Source organism: Cololabis saira, chromosome 23, assembly GCF_033807715.1.
Source record: "Cololabis saira isolate AMF1-May2022 chromosome 23, fColSai1.1, whole genome shotgun sequence".
In the NCBI taxonomy this organism is placed as follows: Eukaryota; Metazoa; Chordata; class Actinopteri; order Beloniformes; family Belonidae; genus Cololabis; species Cololabis saira.
In genome coordinates this window covers 22,899,394-22,916,591 of record NC_084609.1, presented here as the reverse complement: position 1 = coordinate 22,916,591, position 17,198 = coordinate 22,899,394, and the positions used below count along the sequence as shown (strand labels likewise).

Here is a 17,198-nt window from a genome sequence, read left to right as displayed (position 1 = left end):
TTAATCGGACTTTCATTATCCCCGTTGTAACTCTGGCATTGCTCGTTTCAAATATCGTTTTGATGGTAGTATCAGCAATAAGGATGGGTTAACATACTTAATAACATTTTCTGTTCCTCTGGGACGTATTTCTGTATTTTAGATACTTTAAGTATTTATTTTCAACCTAATTTATCTGACAGCTTTAGTTCCTTGGTGTCCAATTAAGATTGTGACATTAAAAAAATCTGCAAAAAATGACACACATGTTATTGACTAAAGTAATGAAGGAATGAATAATCAAAAATAGCTCTAAATCCGTTTTAAAAAATCCCAGATTAGATGACTAAATGAATACATTCAGAATAAAATGTAGCTTTAACCAGCTGCAGTCTGTCTCTTTCATGTTTAAGCTTCTCTTTATCTTCCTGGTATATAAAACCTGAAGACTCAAATTATGCTTGGTGACTGTGCAGCATGCTTTTTCATAAATGCAGGGTTGTAAGAGCCACACATCGCCCTTGCAATGATCACACACTGTAATTTGTGAAACCTGCCGTCAGTCATCGTTACATAAAGGAGGGACGTGAACGACTGATTCAGAATGGGGAAGCTCTGCTTCAATACCTGCAACAAAAGATTCATTGACCAATTCAAAACACGCTGATTACACCAGTTCAGATCAAAAGAGGCGTGACGTGCCACTCTGATGTGCCTCCTATCATTTTAATTTTAGCTTTTAGTATGCTGCTGTTCATCAGTTTGTTTGTGCAATATACAGCTGTCACATAGTTTACAGAAACAAGCAGCATAATTCACATGTGAAAAACTAAGCACCGCTTCATCTCCTGACATGGCCGAGCTGCCTTTGGTTCACCGTGCTCTCAGTGTATTCAGTTTTTGTTTGAACCTTTATATGTTTTGACTGTAATACTTGGTCATATTATTGAAAAATGTCTCATCTACCAAATGAAAAAAAAAAGAGGCAGATGCATTCTGAATTATGTATATTATTTATATACATGGACCACAGATCACTTTGAGAGGGAAAGCTCAAAGACACCAGATAGCCTGCTGTTCAAGCACTGCCATTCATCTCTCAGCTCATTATTTTGGTTTTCACAACTGTTCAGTGCTGGCACTAATTATGATTTCAAATTAATAACATTACTTTTACTGGGCAGTTAGGAACTGTAAAGAAATGTCAGTTAAAGATATGGATAAATAAATCATTAAAAAAGCAAGGTGGCATAGTTGTTAGCGCCGTTGCCTCACATTAAGAAGGTTCCAGGCATGTTCTTTTCATGCTTGTGTGGGTTTTCCTTCTTGAGGCTACTGTAAGTACAGCTCCTTAATTGGCCACCAGGGGCTGATTTCTAAAGTGAGTCAAATGCCAACAAAGTACATGTTAATGTTCAAATATACTATTAAGATAAACATCACCCCCCTTCAGACAGAGGGTGGAACCCACTGATTTAGTGCTAGGGTGGTCTATGTGTCCAGAACAATTTAAGGGAGCCCAATTTACGACCCACCAGCTGCCGCCTCCCACTATGATAAGCTGCGTTAACTCTTAACAGCAGAGTGTTTCATATGTTGAGACCTCATGTTGCAGTGATTTAAAAACATAAGTGCACAAGTCAGAGCAGTAATTCAGAAACACAATACATTTGAGAGAAAGAAAGGAGATGACAGAGAACTGGAATGATCTCAAATTCAAAGACATTTCTCTGCGGATTAGTGACACTGATGCAGTAATTGATTACATAATTGTTGAAACGCTCCACAAAAGCATCTACAGAAGCAAATTTGAAGTGTTCAATAAAGTGAAAAAGGGTTTCATATAGTAAAATGGCTGTTGGGAGCTTCTACTACAGAGAGAGCCGTCTGCCTTGCAGGACCTGCGCCACGGGAGTGGGTCAGTCAGTCAACGATGCTGATCCTTACAGGCCGTTGCACTAGTTATCATAAGAGGAAACGGATTCTGTCTCAGCCTCTGCAGAACGTGGACTGCAATGGGCGAGGCATATTTTGATATGTGCAGTTCCATATTAATACGGACTTGTCGACCAAGTGCTGATCCAAACTGCTCACAGTCCTGCAGCTCTGTGAGCAGTTTCTATGTAGAATTAGAGTTGAGGAGACAGATGACAGGAGCAACCAGCTTCAGAGTGAAGAGGCTAGAGGTTCTTAACTGTCACGTTTAGCACAAAAGAGGCCGATTAGAATTAATTCAATGCTATTTGAAGGCCTGTCTGAAGTATTACATCTTCTCCCTCCTGCTGTGTTGCAAAACCATTGGGTGTGTTTTGTATGAAAGCAGTAAAAGCAAGATTTCACATCCATGACTACAATAAACCACAAATGTATAGGAGAATATAGATATTATAACTTTATATTTGTGGTAAAGTTAGAAAGATAGAGTGTATTTTTTTTTCCCTTCTACAGAGCACATAACACTACTCGCATACAAACGCGTAAAATCCATTAAAAACACATCATATAACGTAATGGTTATAAAAACTTGAGTGGGAGCAATATATGGCCCATAATCAGCTGTTTTAGTGTAAAGGGTGTTTCTTTTTATAATCAATCAAACTGTAGAGTTTATGTGTACAGTGCAATACGTGTTAGCCTGTTAGTTCAGATCTGACGTCATTAAGGACACAAGTACGCTGCTGTTCCAATTGCAGAAAGGGAGAGATGCATTCTTGCATCCTCCAAAGTAAGTTCGCCTGACTCGCACTTACAAGTACCTACTGACCATGAGAACTGACCATGGCCTGTGTCAGGGATCACATCAAAAACAAAGTGGAAATCAGCTGGCGAAAGGAAATGTGCAAACACACCCAGGACATTAAGGACTGTAAAATTATTCAAAAGAGGGACTGGAAAGCTTTGCCAATAAGAAAATATGACAATGACTGATTGCATCTTGTTTGGTATTTAAGTGTATGAAGATTGGACAGTCTACATTCTCACCCTCATCTATGGTCACGAACTATAGATAGTGTCAGACAGGAGGAGACCGCAGATGGCTGAAATGAGTTTCCTCCGCATGGCTCTCCCTTGGAGATATGGAGAGAAGCTTGGTCATCCGGGAGAGACTCCTGCGCATCAAGAGGAGCTGGATGAGGTGGCTTGGCCATCTGGTGAGGATGCCTCCTGGACACCTCCCTGGTGAGGTTATGGACACGTCCCAATGGAGGGAGATCCCGGGGGAAGACTCAGGACATGGTCCAGGGACTCTATCTCTGGGAACGCCTTGGGATCCCCACAGATGAGCTGGACAAAGAAGTCAGGACTTCCCTGCTTAGTCTACTGCGCCCACAATGGTTGGATGGATGGATGGACTGACGGACACAGCGAATGATTGAACAATGAACTCTTTAGACGACATGTGGCTGGAAAGGTGGAAAAAGATGGGAAAACTGCATGGCAGGTGAAAGTGACAAAAGAGTTACTGTATATAGATAAAATGAAAGAAAAACATTTCGAAAAGCTACTGTAGGAAGAAGAAATCCTACTAAAACCTTACTCATCTTGAGCCAATGAAAGAATTGATTCAAAAGTTTCCTTTGAACAGTTTTGATAGCTGCCGGAGTTGTGTTTTGAATGCGTGTGACTCTTATTCTGAAACACAACCTGTCAGGAAAGTGGTCCTGTGACACCCTAGACCCTGAGAGCACCGGTCGCTCCTTCTCATCACCTGTTTATTGTGAGTTCATGAGGTGCTGGAGCCAATCCCACAGCGCGCTGTGGTGAAAGGTGCTGCACTTGACCTGAGTGTTTGTGGAAGGTTTGATTGAAACTTGAGCGCAAAGTGAGAATTTGAAAAATCTTTCCCAGAACAAGCAGAGCCGGCGGTTGAACCACCAAGATAACATATTGACTTTCATGTTTTCAGTTTCACAGTACGTCATGTTCATCAAACTCTTCCATCAATGGCTTCTTTTTTTTTAATCAGCTGATTTTTTAAATTCTGGTACACCTGACTTATTACAATTGAAAGAACGCCAATAGCATACTAAGATGTAATACCCTAAAGGAATAGTGGTTCCCAAACAACACTTTACATTAGAAATATAGAAAAAAGAAAAGAAAAAACAATTTTCTGGCCTTGAGAGTATATAACTGGTTATCTGTAAATTGTATGAACTCAAAAAGAAACAAAGAATACAGCTCCATAACTCGGCTTGGAGCAACCGAGGTCTTGAAATATGAATGTTGTCTTTTTAACAATGTTGAGCCATTTTCCATCAGTCTCATGAAATTTAATATTTCAGTCAAATATTTATGCCAATGAAGAATAACAGGTGTAATGTTTGTAAAAAAAATCTTTTTCATCTGTCCACGGCATGTTCACATGCTACCTTTTGGTAAGTACCCCAGATCACAACTGAGTTTTGGAGGAATTTGTTCAAAAAGCAAGCGCTGGGATCTTAACTCGGTGACTCATGTTACGGTACAACCTGAAACAACATGGCAGGCTGTTTTTGGACTAATATTTTCAGAGCTCGAGTCCATTTCATCAATAGAAGAGACATTTCTCATCATGCTGGGGAAACAGATAACAGCCACAGGGCAAGATAAGCACCAGGTCAATGGCTCCTTTGATCATGTTACAAGCTTACAAAGAGACTTTAAACAACTAAGACGTCTATCTTACTTTCTCTCGCTGCACTCACACGTGAACTCTCGTCCGTTCCATTGAATCCCTCCATTCCTCTCACCTTCCTCTCACTTTTCCTCCACATTCTTTCTTTCCCCCACTCCTCCGTGTCTTTCCCCAGGCGCCCATAATTAAGCATGATGGACAAATTGCTCTGTTTTGGGAATGGTAGGCTGTTTGCAGTCACCTGGCTTCACCTGTTGAGATCTGTAGATGTTGTCGTCCAGGAGCTTGGCAGCAGGAGCAGAGAGCGGACACCTTATCTCGGCTCTATGGCCTGGTTTCTTTTTCATCTCAAGGGTTTGTTTGTGTTTTTGAGTGTGCGTCTCAGGTTCTGAGACAGTTGTCTGTGTGTTTACCCCATCTTTGTGAAAGTCTCTGCACGAGTGTCCCGGATTTTTTAGATTTTTTTTAATCCTCCTTGTTCTCAAACATTACACTCATATGTTTACACCAAGTCCCGATGACCCCGAACAATGAGCTCCTTCACGCTGCACGGTGACGGCAGCAGGTTCCCACCGGCCGGGTGGCCAGGTTCTCCTCTCTGGCACTCGTGCAGCTCTTAATGAACTCTGAGCCAGAGCAGTGGAAAGTCCCCGCGGAGGCTCTGCTCTGGGTAACAAAGCAGCAGGCCTCCAGAGAAGCCAGTCAGGCGTTCTGCAGCCCCGAGGGCTAACAACAAAGCCCAAAATTATTCATACCCCGGCCAAATTTGTTTGTAGTGAACTTTTATTTCACTGTTCGGGTTTCTTCTGACTGTAAATGAGACAATGTGACAAAAGATGGCTTTACAATGTCATGTAACGTGACAAAAGATCACTTACGTGATGTTGTTTTTACGAAAAATGTTCTCCCCTCTTCCAAAGCCAAGAGAGTCAGATTACTCACTTTTTTTGTCTGAGGATTAACCTGGTGGTGATCCTTGGACGTTGGACAGACCTTGAAAAAAGAACATGCATCAAAGGTGGTGACACCTGGAAAGTGCAATAATAATATGAATCTTAAAGGTACATAACCAAAACACTCAACCTCTATCTTCCAACTTCATCTCAAACCTAACACAGGCTACTGCTGCCATACAGTCTTGTCTACGTTAGCAATACAAACAAGCTTTTCCTATTTAATTGACAGTATTTATCATCAGAATGTAACAATGGTTTTAAGTATTTAAATGAGCGATGCTTCTCAAAGTTATTACCTATCCAACCTTTAAAGGGTCTGTGACATAATTCAACCAAGTCGTTATAGAAAGAGGAACTGCTATGTTTTGATTCTGTGTAGACAAAACTATTCACAAGTCACATTTTGTTTCCACAAACTACTATAAATTACATTGTGATACAGGTGATGCAATGCAATCGTCGTTTGTCGTAACTGGGTCAAGCGCCGGCGCCATTTTGTGATGTAATGAAGTGAAACAAAGATGTAAACAAACATAGCTAAGTGCAATGGAGTGGGGGGTGTTCAATGATCAAGAAGCAACATTAAGCGATGAAGAAGAGCGAGCTGGTTCTAACGAAGGACTGCAACCCTATTTATTTCAACCATATCATTCAGGAACCAACGAGGACTCGCACGTGTCAGAGGAGGAAGGGCCCGAGAGTGGCGGGTTAGAGATGGACATAGGTCACCTCCAAAACACTGAACGGTAATATACAGATAGATCTAAAAGAACTGAATGTGCAACTTTGCTATGTTGTAAATATCAACCATGGACATTGATTTTGTGAATATTCTTTACATAAAATGTTATATTTGTAGTCTGTTAACCGTAGGGTTGCCACCTTTCAGAAATAGAAATAAAGGACGCCCCAATTTCAGCAGCGCACGAGCCAAAAAAAAGCCCCAAAACTTCTAAACTGCATAAAAATGTGTTTATTTTATATGAAAAAACGTGTTCTTTAATAGCATTGAATTTGCATGACTGTACAGACAGCCAACCATATAGCAGCTGAAATAGCCTCCTATGCTACTGTATGTCCACATCAGCCAAGGTGTAGAATATTGCTTCAGGTGAAGAATATGGTGTAAAAGTTAACTTATTTCAATAATTCAACTAGAATATGGTGTAAAAGTTAACTTATTTCAATAATTCAACTAGAATTTGGTGTAAAAGTTAATCTATTTCAATAATTCAACTTAAAAGGTGAAACTAATATATTACCTAGTCTTATTACATGCAAAGCATGATATGTTGAACCTTTATTTGTTATAATTTTGATGATGGAATTGTTTATTGATTTCATAAAATATTCTCTAATTTTTTTTTATTTGGGGTTTTCAAACTGTGAGCCATAATCAGAGAGCAGTGTCTTGCTGGTGCAGCAAACTGCTGCACGCAGATGAGTGATGGACACTGGCTGATTTATGGTTCCGCGTTGCACCAACGCAGAGTTTACGGGGTAGGATACGTGGGGACGCGTACGGTGCGCGTCGCCGCGTACCCATCGCCGTAGCCTACGCCTTCGATTTAACGCGGAACCATAAATCAGGCTTAACGCGGGCGCATTGTCAGTTTTCTTTTCATCTCTTCAACTGAGCACGCAAACACAAACTGAGGGTGCAATGCTTGCTTATGCACCATCGTAGAACCGGGCCTGGAATAATATATGTCCGTATTGGTTCAATACGGAACTTTTAATTCCCAATTCCCAACTCCTACCTGGAAGTGAAGCCCGAGTCCTCCCCGCTGTCTGGCACATAGAGAGATCTGGCACAGACGCAGCAGGTCCTGTTGTCCCGCCACAAAGATTTTGCTGGCCTTAATGTTTCCTGTGTTTTATTTTGTTATTATTGATCAATTTAGTGTTGATGTGTGTGTGTGACAGACGTGTGTATGGGGCGTTAATGAAAATACGGGACAAATCGCGTCCCGTATTAGTTCAATACGGGACGCAACATTTTTTTCTCAAATAAAGGACAATTCCGGAGGGAACCCACGCAAGCACGGGGAGAACATGCAAACTCCACACAGATAGACTCCCGCCGGGCCAGGGAGTCGAACCGGGGACCTTCTTGCTCTGAGGCAACAGTGCTAACCACTAAGCCTTCTCAAAACTGTCTGCCGTAACTTTAAATATGCAAACATATTTCAGTTAAGATGCTTTCTGCAGTAACGCAAATTATTTACAGCAGTCACCAAAAGCTACATCTAACACAAGTGTCTTTCACATGAAGATTGTGCCATTAAGACGTGCTTTAAATTCCCTCTTCATTCTGCCTCCACTCTCCAGCGGTGCTTCACAGAGATCCCACAAAGGCACAATATTAACTCGTGCTTTCACTAATCATCACGGCATTCTGTGATATGAAGACAGTCCCTTTCCTCTGGTACACCAAGTTTATTTCACGGATACGGAGTCATTCCACACATTCAACACCATGCAAACACATGCATACAAATGACAACGTGTCCTTATTCAGTAGGTCACATGCACGCACACGAACTAAGAGAGACAAGTACTGGGAAGTGTTCTGTCACGGGCTGTGATCTCTGTCTTCTTTCCCTTGTCTTAGTTCTGTCACTGTCGCCCGTGCTGGCTGTGTGGGTGCCACCCACCCACCCATCTGTGCCCATCGGGGCCCTCGAGCTCAGAGTCCATCTGGCGCCTTCCTCTGTGTCTGTCGAGTTGTCACCTATGACGGCTGCCACTGACGGCCATAACGCGCCGGCACGTTTTGTTCCGAACATACAATGTTGCACTGAAAAAAGGTTGAATGAGTTAGAGGCCTTCGCTGCAAATCCGAGGTTATTGTACTCTGCAAATTTAAGAATACATTCACAAATCTTTAATCCAGAGATATTTGAGCTGAACTTCAGGATGCAAAAGAGTGATACTTTTTAGGCTTCTGAGTTTAAAAATAAAAAGATGTAAAAAAGGAAATAAAAGATAAAGAATAATTTTTGGAAGAGTTTAATGTTTATAAGCTTACACCAGCATTTGATTAACCGTAGTTAGCATACATTCTGGAAACATGACAATCTAATTGGCCTGGATCTGTAAAAATGCTTTGTCCATACTTTTTATGAATGAAATACTGTCTATGTGAGTGTACACAGGGCAGGATGTAACTTTTCCCATGCACTTGACTGTATTTATCATCACATCCTGAGAGCATTATGCTAGCTTGATGATCTCTTATGAGTGTGACTTTGCACACTGGTATGTGTCAAAATAATTAATTTCATACATGAGTCATCATTTTATTTATTGATGTCTTTAAAAAGTGAAACTGTTTTTGTTGTACAAGTCACCTTCTGCCTTCCGCTTTTTTTTTCTTGTTGTGAATTTCACAAGTTGATAGTGTACATACTGCAATAATTAGTGAGCCTTTTGGTGAGTCTTAGTTATGCTATTGGGTAGATTTAACTTTGGATTAAGCTTGTGGCTCATCAAATACTTAATATTTATTTATACCAGATAGGTTTATGCTAACTTTTATTTTGGATTTTATTGCTTTAACTCATGTTTTTATTAATTTAATTTACTTTAATTGATATATATATTATTTTTAAATTCCTATGCTCAGTACTTTTATCAGTAATTACTGTTTTGAAAAGTTTTATAAATAAGTTAACTTTTCTTGGCTAGCTTCCCGGTCACTGCTGGTGTGCCCCAGGGCTTTGTCTTAGGGCCCCTTTTGTTCATCATCTACATACTGACATATTCTGTAAATATAACATCAACTTCCACTTCTATGCAGTGGACACTCAGCTCTACATCTCCTCCAAACCCAACTCACTTCAACCTACTTCCCTTTCTGGCTGGTTTCGGGAAATCAAAGCGTGGTTCTCTTTGAATTTCCTCTAATTTAAAAGCAATAAAACAGAAGTTCTAGTAGTTGGCACAACCTCCATTCTAACTAATTTAGCATTTATAAGTTCTTCTTCGCTTCGGTGAGGCCAGCAACACCTAGTATGTTTCCTAAATGTTACTGCTAATCAGCAAATGATCATATTATTACAGTAAAGACACCAGTTTTGTGTATTGCAACAAATATAACTTTTTTTTCTAGTGTTACATATGGCACGCTCTAATTGCATTTTTAGTGAAATGGCAGTTTTTTTTTCTTTTTTTCTGGTTACATTGATCTTCTATAGTAAGAACTCACTGGTGGGGATGTTTAGGCTCATGAAATGTTGTTGGTTAATTTGTTCTTGCAAATAATGAAGAGCCCAAATGCAGCTGATGTCTTGAAATTCCACATAGTTAGAACCAAAGACACCTTTTGAATGAGAGGTGAAACACTTTCAAGACCCCCCAAAAAGAAATCCAGTTGCCTACCATATACATTTTTTAGGTTTACCATGACCTGGCTAACTGAGAATCTACACAAGCACCAAGCTTAAGAAGTCCTGGAAGACATTCTCTACTTAGGTAGAATTTACATATCAGAAACTATTTATGGATAATAGTCATTCATTCTCTCAATTTAATCTCTGGCTAAATCTTCAAGGGCATAGACTGAGGAGAAGCTTTGAAGCATTTTTTCTTCTCTAACTGGGGATGGGTGGAGCTATCCTCAGTTAAACCAAAGATGGGAAAAAATGAACAGAACAAACAACCCTGGCTGTTAAGAGGAAACACACTCAACTTTACTCTATTAGCACACAATAGTGTTGTTAAGTTCATGTTTACCCACTAAGGTTACACTAATGAGTCTGTCTTCATTTCAGATGTTGTTTCAATAGCGACTTCTCCTTTTTCAGGCGGAGTACAGCCTCTAAAGGTCGTTTAGAGGTATTAATACGGCATTTTCTTTTGAATGTATTGCTAAATTGTTTTCAACATGCAAATCAGAAAAACAAAAGAGGCAAACATGAGAGAAATCCTGACTAAAATATAAATTGGTTGAACAAGACGTTGCAGTAATTTCAGATGATTCCCTCCTCACCATGGCTACAGACAGAGGATAAAACCAGCCCCCGGGATCAGACTTTGACGGCAGCAGGCAAGGGTGTTGCGTATGTGCTGCTATGTTTATTAAGGATTTCACGGTGAGAGCTGCTAAAGCTTCCCTATAGCTTGCAATTTTGAGCGGCGGGTATTGGCGGGTATTGTAATGAAGACAAGATGCTGGTCATTTGCATGTCAAAAAGCCCTGACATGAAAAAAAAACAACAAAATAACAATAGAGGATTAACAAGGTTGCAAACAGAAACACAGACGTTAATGCACTGAGCCTGACACCGAGGATCCTTTATAGCGCCGTTACATCACAGGGTGGTGCTGGAGTGCTTGGAAGAAATGCAGTTTAAACTGATTAAAAGAGACATCTTGAGCAGCAGAGAACCCAGATGTTAACCTAGTTGAAGGCTTGTACTTTAAAGGAATAGTTTGATGTTTTCACAGGGGTTTAGATGAGATCCATTCTGCATGGTTAACATGCAGTTTGAGGCAATCCAGCTCAGATCTGGGTTAAAGATGCTCATCTATATCTTGTTTGCTCAATCAATTTGAGCTCCCTTGTGTTATTTGTAGAAATTGGCATTTTCTCTTGTTCACCGAGCCAGTTCTCTATGAACATTACTACAAACAACCAAAGGAAGGACAGCTATATCAAATACATTGTCTGCTATATACAGTACATCCAAATGCATAATCCAAGTGGTAATTTTCAGCTTGTATAAAGATGTATAATTTGCTGAATATTATATGTGTGAAAAGACTTAAGTCTTGAAGTACCAGCATGCCTGCACTTCAGTGGAACAGGAGGCGACCGGTGAAGAAGAATCAAGCACGCAAAGGGGTCCGTGAGTGTGCTTGAGATGACTCCTTGAAATATGAATGCTGGGTTTTAGTGCCAGCTCTGGAAATAGGGTTTCTCATGAGAGGCAGGGAGGTCCCGTTTGTCTTTGAATCAACCTTGGAGATTCGACTCGTATCATGTTCAAAGACGCACCATTACAAGCTGCAGATAATCACGTTATGAATTTACAGCAAGTAGATGGGAGAGATTTATAGATTATGCGTGGCATTGCAGCTGTAACCTGATGGTGCTGACTCACCAGAGGGGGCAGCACCTCCTCGTTGGAAAAAAATAGAATACTACACACACACACACACACACTTCTGCTTCCTGGAAACGTTTCACTCACACACACACAAACACACATCAGCCTGTTACTCATAGCTTCCCTGAGTCCTATGACTTGTGTTTTTGTACAAGTGATAGGCAAGCAGGAGGCTTGAAATGGAAAAGCAATCACTTACATTCTTCCTTTCCTCCATTATGTCAGTGTCACCCTTTGTCCTACACAAAGCTTTACACACATCTGCCACTTATTACCCCCCCCCCCTCACCAGTTTTCATGCAGTTAATGCTCCTGTGATGTTTGTCTTCGGCCACGTCACACTGTTATGAACAATAGGCCTTGTAAATGAGCCTCTTGCTACTCTGGACATGTATATTAGCCTCATCCCACCTCCCCAGGGGACTGTCGTCATGCAGATAAACAGAACCTGCTCAAGGTTTCATTAACATGGCCATTTCAAACAGCCATGCATCTACTAGAACCATGAAATGAGGGATGTCAACAGGTTTTTTTTTTTTGTAATAAAGCAGAACCAGACTGATTACTGTACATAAAAAAATGGGTGTTTAATTGAAACTTTTGTATCAAAAAATAGCAATATTCATCCTTCAGCCACAAGTTACAGCACTAAACTGAAAGGTCTGTGATATGAGGCTCCGTGACAACTGTCAAAACTGTCCCACCTACTGTTTAGTTTTCCATAGAACTCAAATTCAGCTCAACAAATACAAAAAAAAAATAAAAATCAGATGGATTACTTTGAACTTTGAAACTTAAGTCATTCAACATTACCGACAGACTTTTTTAAAAGAAGTTAAATAACATTCAAATGCTCTTTTCAAATTTAAGTAAACGGTTTATTCTGTTTTACATCGACAACTGCTTCAGTGCATCCTCCACATCTCAAAAAAAAAAAAAAAAAAAAAAGTTGAAATGTAAAAATAAGTTATAGGAATGCAAACCAAAGGCCAAGAAGGATATGCAAATTTTAGGGGTGATTTTAAGCATAGACAATAAATAAATAAATAGCCACAGAGTGTGGAATGTCTACATGTTTACGAATAAATTAAATGCAAATGGAGAGGGAAAAAAAAAAAAAAAAGTACACACAAAATGGAAAAAAAAAAAGTACACACTGTACAATATTTGTTAAAAAAAAAAGGGAAAGGGAGAAAAAACACAATTGAATCTATGAATATTGCATTGATTGTGCATTTCACACCCCAAACCCTGAGGGAGGCCAGGGGTGGGGGCCATGTAGTGTCAAGCAGTGTTGTGGTGGGAGGCAAAAAAGACAAGTCAAGAAGGCCAAAGACCCTGTGACAACAACACATGAGAGTAAGAAAAAGATGAGTGTATGCGTGTTTGTGTGTTGACAAGTTGTAGACATTCAGAAAAAGACAGGATCCAGTTTCCAAACACCTGTTCAGGCTATAGAGTGAATGAGCAGCGTTGAAGAGAGCGACGCAGAGTTGAGTCGAGTGAGTTTCAAGTATTCCGTTATAAAGGAAGAGCCCCCACCTCCTTCCCTCCTATCTACATCTAACTTAGCCTCTCTGCAGGGGGATGGTTGGCTTACAGTGATGGAGAGAGGGGGAGGAAAATGGATATAAAAAAACAAAAAAAAAAGAAGCCTTGAAACCCCTTCCATCACAGCACAGACAACTTAACCACCACCACTGCGAGCAAACCCCCAAAAACAGAGTCATTGACGAAAGCCCCCAGAAAAGCAGCTTTCCAAAAAAAGGCACTCCAAAATCAAAATTAAAACATTTAAATAAAAAGTTTTCTACAAGCTCTATGAGAGCGGCTATGTCTGAATAGGAGGGCCTTGCCAGCTGTTTTATACCAGCCATGTAACAAAAGTATAATAAACTTTAAAGGGGAGGGGAAATAAATAGTGCTGGTAAGACCGCCCAAACAGCAAAATGTTCCCCATCAGGAAACAAATATAATCAACTGAAATGAAAAAAAAAAAAGAGGGGATGGGAAAAAAAAAAAAAAACAAGATAAAGAAGAACAAACAGTAATAAATTAGAAATTCCCTACAAAAGAGGAAAACTTAAAAGTATCTTTTTCTTGCAGGGCCAGCTTTGTCAAGCAGCTGCAGGCCTTTAGTCCATATCACGCCCTTCTTTCCTCAGAAAGTCTTTTCAGTCCATCAGAGCCAGGCTCAGAGGCTCTCCTTGCTCGAGCTTGTGCTTGACGAAGAGTCTGTATCGATGGTCCTGAGGCGGATCTCTCCGGCCACAGGCTCCTCTGGCGATTTGGGGGATTCAGCCGTCACTCTCATCCAGGGGTGGTCGCAGATCTGCTCGAGAGTGGGTCGGTCTGACGGCCGCAGGGCCAGGCACCATTTGATCAGCTGCTGGCACTCTAAAGCAGGAGACAGAACAAAAATTTAATATAAACTCAAGAGGAAGCCATGCCTTTTTATGAGTTGCCTAGAGCAGTTAAGGCTGCACTGGGTGAAGACTAAAATCAACAAAATATCCGTTTAGTTCTGTTTGTTAAGTCTATTAATCATCAGGCAACCTTTTATGGTTGTACGGTCTCCCCCTGATGTAAAGTGAGTCATCATGTAATCAAACTGGGAAACTGATCTCAGGCTGTACCGCTAACCGAGGCTAGAGGGCAACAGAGTCAACCTCTTATGTTATGCATGACGCTGTGGTTGACTTACCAGCTGAGATCCTCCTCCTGAAATACAGTCTTCCTCTGAGGATCTCCTCATCCTGCTCAAAGGGGATGTCTCCACACACCATGTCGTACAGCAGCACGCCTAGCGACCACACGGTCGCCGAGCGACCGTGGTATCTATGGAAGCGGATCCACTCAGGTGGGCTGTAGACTCTTGTACCTGTCAGAAAACAGAGGAACGTGGAACATGAGTGATCACCGTGTGAGCCGGGGGGCTAGATTACGTGTAAACAAACGAGCAGAGTTTTGATGGAATTGTTTTTCCACTTTCCCTTAATCATGTAACACTAACTGGGTGAGCTGGCAGCACCCCCGCCCCCCCACCCACCCTCCATCACGTGAACCAGAGACTCAGATTTCACAACAAACAGACATTACTTGGCGCTGGCAAAACCGTGACTCAAGCAGATCTGACAAAACGATGGCCGGAAATACAAAAAAAGCACAATCCAGCTCACAAGACACGGATGAGTCACCCATTAGGATAAAAAAAAAAAAAAAATATTGGAAAAAAAAATAAAATAAACTATGAGTCACGTCTGAAAACGGACTATTACAGGGTTTATACAGCAATCCTTATGTTAAATTTAATACCTTTTTCACTACCTTCAGATTTTTAAAAAAAACTGTCACAACATTAAGTGTTAATCACGGACCTTTTAACATTAATACAGATTTTGACCTATAGAACACTATACAGAACAGATTTATAGACTCATTGATGTTGACCAGATGTTTCACATTTATTTCACTTTGTGAATGACAATAAAATAGACTGATTAAAATGTAAAAGGTAAAAATTAATACCAATTTAAAAAAAATAATACCTCTGACAGTGAATTTAACACTTTTAATGGCCTTAAATTTGGCAATTTTCATTTATCACTGCGGAAACCCTGAATTAGGGAGATTTTATTTTATTTTATTTCCCCTTTGCGGCGTTGTTTGACATCCTTGATAAATCAAAAGCGTGAGGGAAAACCCTGGAGCAGAAACAGAGCACTGCGTCACAGCCTGGTGAAACGCCTCCATGTCTGAATATCGGAGCATCAAGGGCAAAACACACCGCTGATTTTTGGTCCCGCGTTACACCGACGCAGAGCCTACGCCGTATGCTCTGCGTCGATTTTTCCGCAGAACCATAAACCAGTCTTCAACACCTCGCAGCTCGAATACGATTGATGCAATTCAACACATACCGTCGAAATCGGTGTAGACCGTGTCCTTGAGAATGGCCCCCGAGCCGAAGTCGATGAGCTTGAGCTCCCCGGAGCGCAGGTCCACCAGCAGGTTCTCGTCCTTGATGTCTCTGTGCACCACGCCGCAGCCGTAGCAGTGGCGCACCGCCTCCAGAACCTGGCGGAAAAAGCCCCGGGCCGTGTCCTCGTCCAGGGCTCCTTTCTCCGTGATGAAGTCGAACAGGTCCTTGACCAGCTCCGGCCTCTCCATGACGATGAGCCAGCCGTCCTGCCGCTCGTAGTAGTCCAGCAGCTTGATGACTCCGCGGAAAGACGAGCTGACCTTCTTCAGCAGCAGGATCTCCAGCGGCACCACGGCGCCATTCTGCAGCAAAACATTAAAAAAATAACTAAATTAGCCATTTAAGTGCACGTTTAACGACATAAAAGCAGCGGAGGGGATGGGAGGGAGAAGGAGGAGGAGGAGGGAGGAGGGGAAGCAAACCAAAACAAACCACACACACATAAGGCTACTTACAATTGTGCCCCACTCCGTCACTCTCTCCTTTGCGACGTGTTTCACGGCAACCTGAAACAAAACGGGGTGTAAATGAGCAAATAAAGCCATGATGGGGGTTAATGCACACCCAGATCAGACACCGGTGCGTGGTCCTTACCGGCGCCGCGTCGGAGAGCCTGCTGCCCGCATACACCGTCCCGAAGCCCCCGCTGCCCAGCACGGAGCCCACCTGGTACACCTTCTCAAACGGCTCCTTCTCAGATTTGACTGCAAAAAAAAGAAAACAAAGTAAATTAAAATGTCAATTAAAAAAATAAAATAAAAAAAAGCTGAATGCAAGCTTTAAAAAGCTTTAAAAGTGAAGCAAACACTTGATTGCAACGGTAACCTTACCCGGCTGGAGCTGCAGTTTCACTGGTAAATCCATGGTTGAGGGGTTGCAAATGTGGGAAAATGAACCAAACTTTGACAGCAACATATTCGTGCGTAAAAAGCCGGTGTAAAAAGCGATCCCTGGTCCTGGTGTGAGCCGTGGAGGGGTAAACACGGTTACGAGGAGGGAGTAAAGGTTGAGGTGATATCCAGCCCAGCAGTGCGCCAACTCCGCCGCGCCCGCTCCAGCAGAGTCACGACCGTGAAGCCGCGCACTCCGTGCCCAAAACACGCATCAAATCCCACTCCTCGTGTCTCAAAACGCAAGTATTCCCGACAGAAACAAGTCTTCAGATCAAGGTTAGAGGAAAAAAAGAGCAACAATTCGACGTATACGGCGAACGTAAGTAGAGTATGTCGCGTTTAAAAGGCCACGGCAGTGTTATTATCCCGGAGAGTGGCCGCTGTCTGAGCTTTGGCGCGGTCTTCCCAAGCCAATATTTTGACGCGTAACCTCAGTCCTCATATCCCTCCGCCACCAATACAAATCGACACTATCGCCAAATATCGCTATAAATTCGGATTATGGCACAAAATAAAGACTAATATATTTGGAATGTGCATACTATGAAATAATATCAAACGTATCATTAAAAAATTCGGTCGGAATTGTGATTTCAATAGCGGACTATTTTCTAGTAGTACGAGACGCCCATGGATCCCTTGTCTGGAAGCTCTGCG

General features: G+C 41.6%; 1 protein-coding gene across 1 annotated transcript; it reads right to left on the bottom strand.

Annotated features, from left to right (window-relative positions):
* Positions 1 to 12,238: 12,238 nt before the first annotated feature.
* On the bottom strand, positions 12,239 to 16,917 carry pim3 (Pim-3 proto-oncogene, serine/threonine kinase). Its single transcript, XM_061714158.1, has 6 exons — positions 16,479 to 16,917; positions 16,243 to 16,352; positions 16,104 to 16,154; positions 15,587 to 15,950; positions 14,371 to 14,547; positions 12,239 to 14,063 (listed from the first exon to the last, which is right to left on the bottom strand). The coding sequence occupies exons 1-6, from the start codon at positions 16,561 to 16,563 to the stop codon at positions 13,861 to 13,863; spliced, it is 990 nt and encodes a 329-aa protein (XP_061570142.1). The 5' UTR covers positions 16,564 to 16,917; the 3' UTR covers positions 12,239 to 13,860.
* Positions 16,918 to 17,198: the final 281 nt, after the last annotated feature.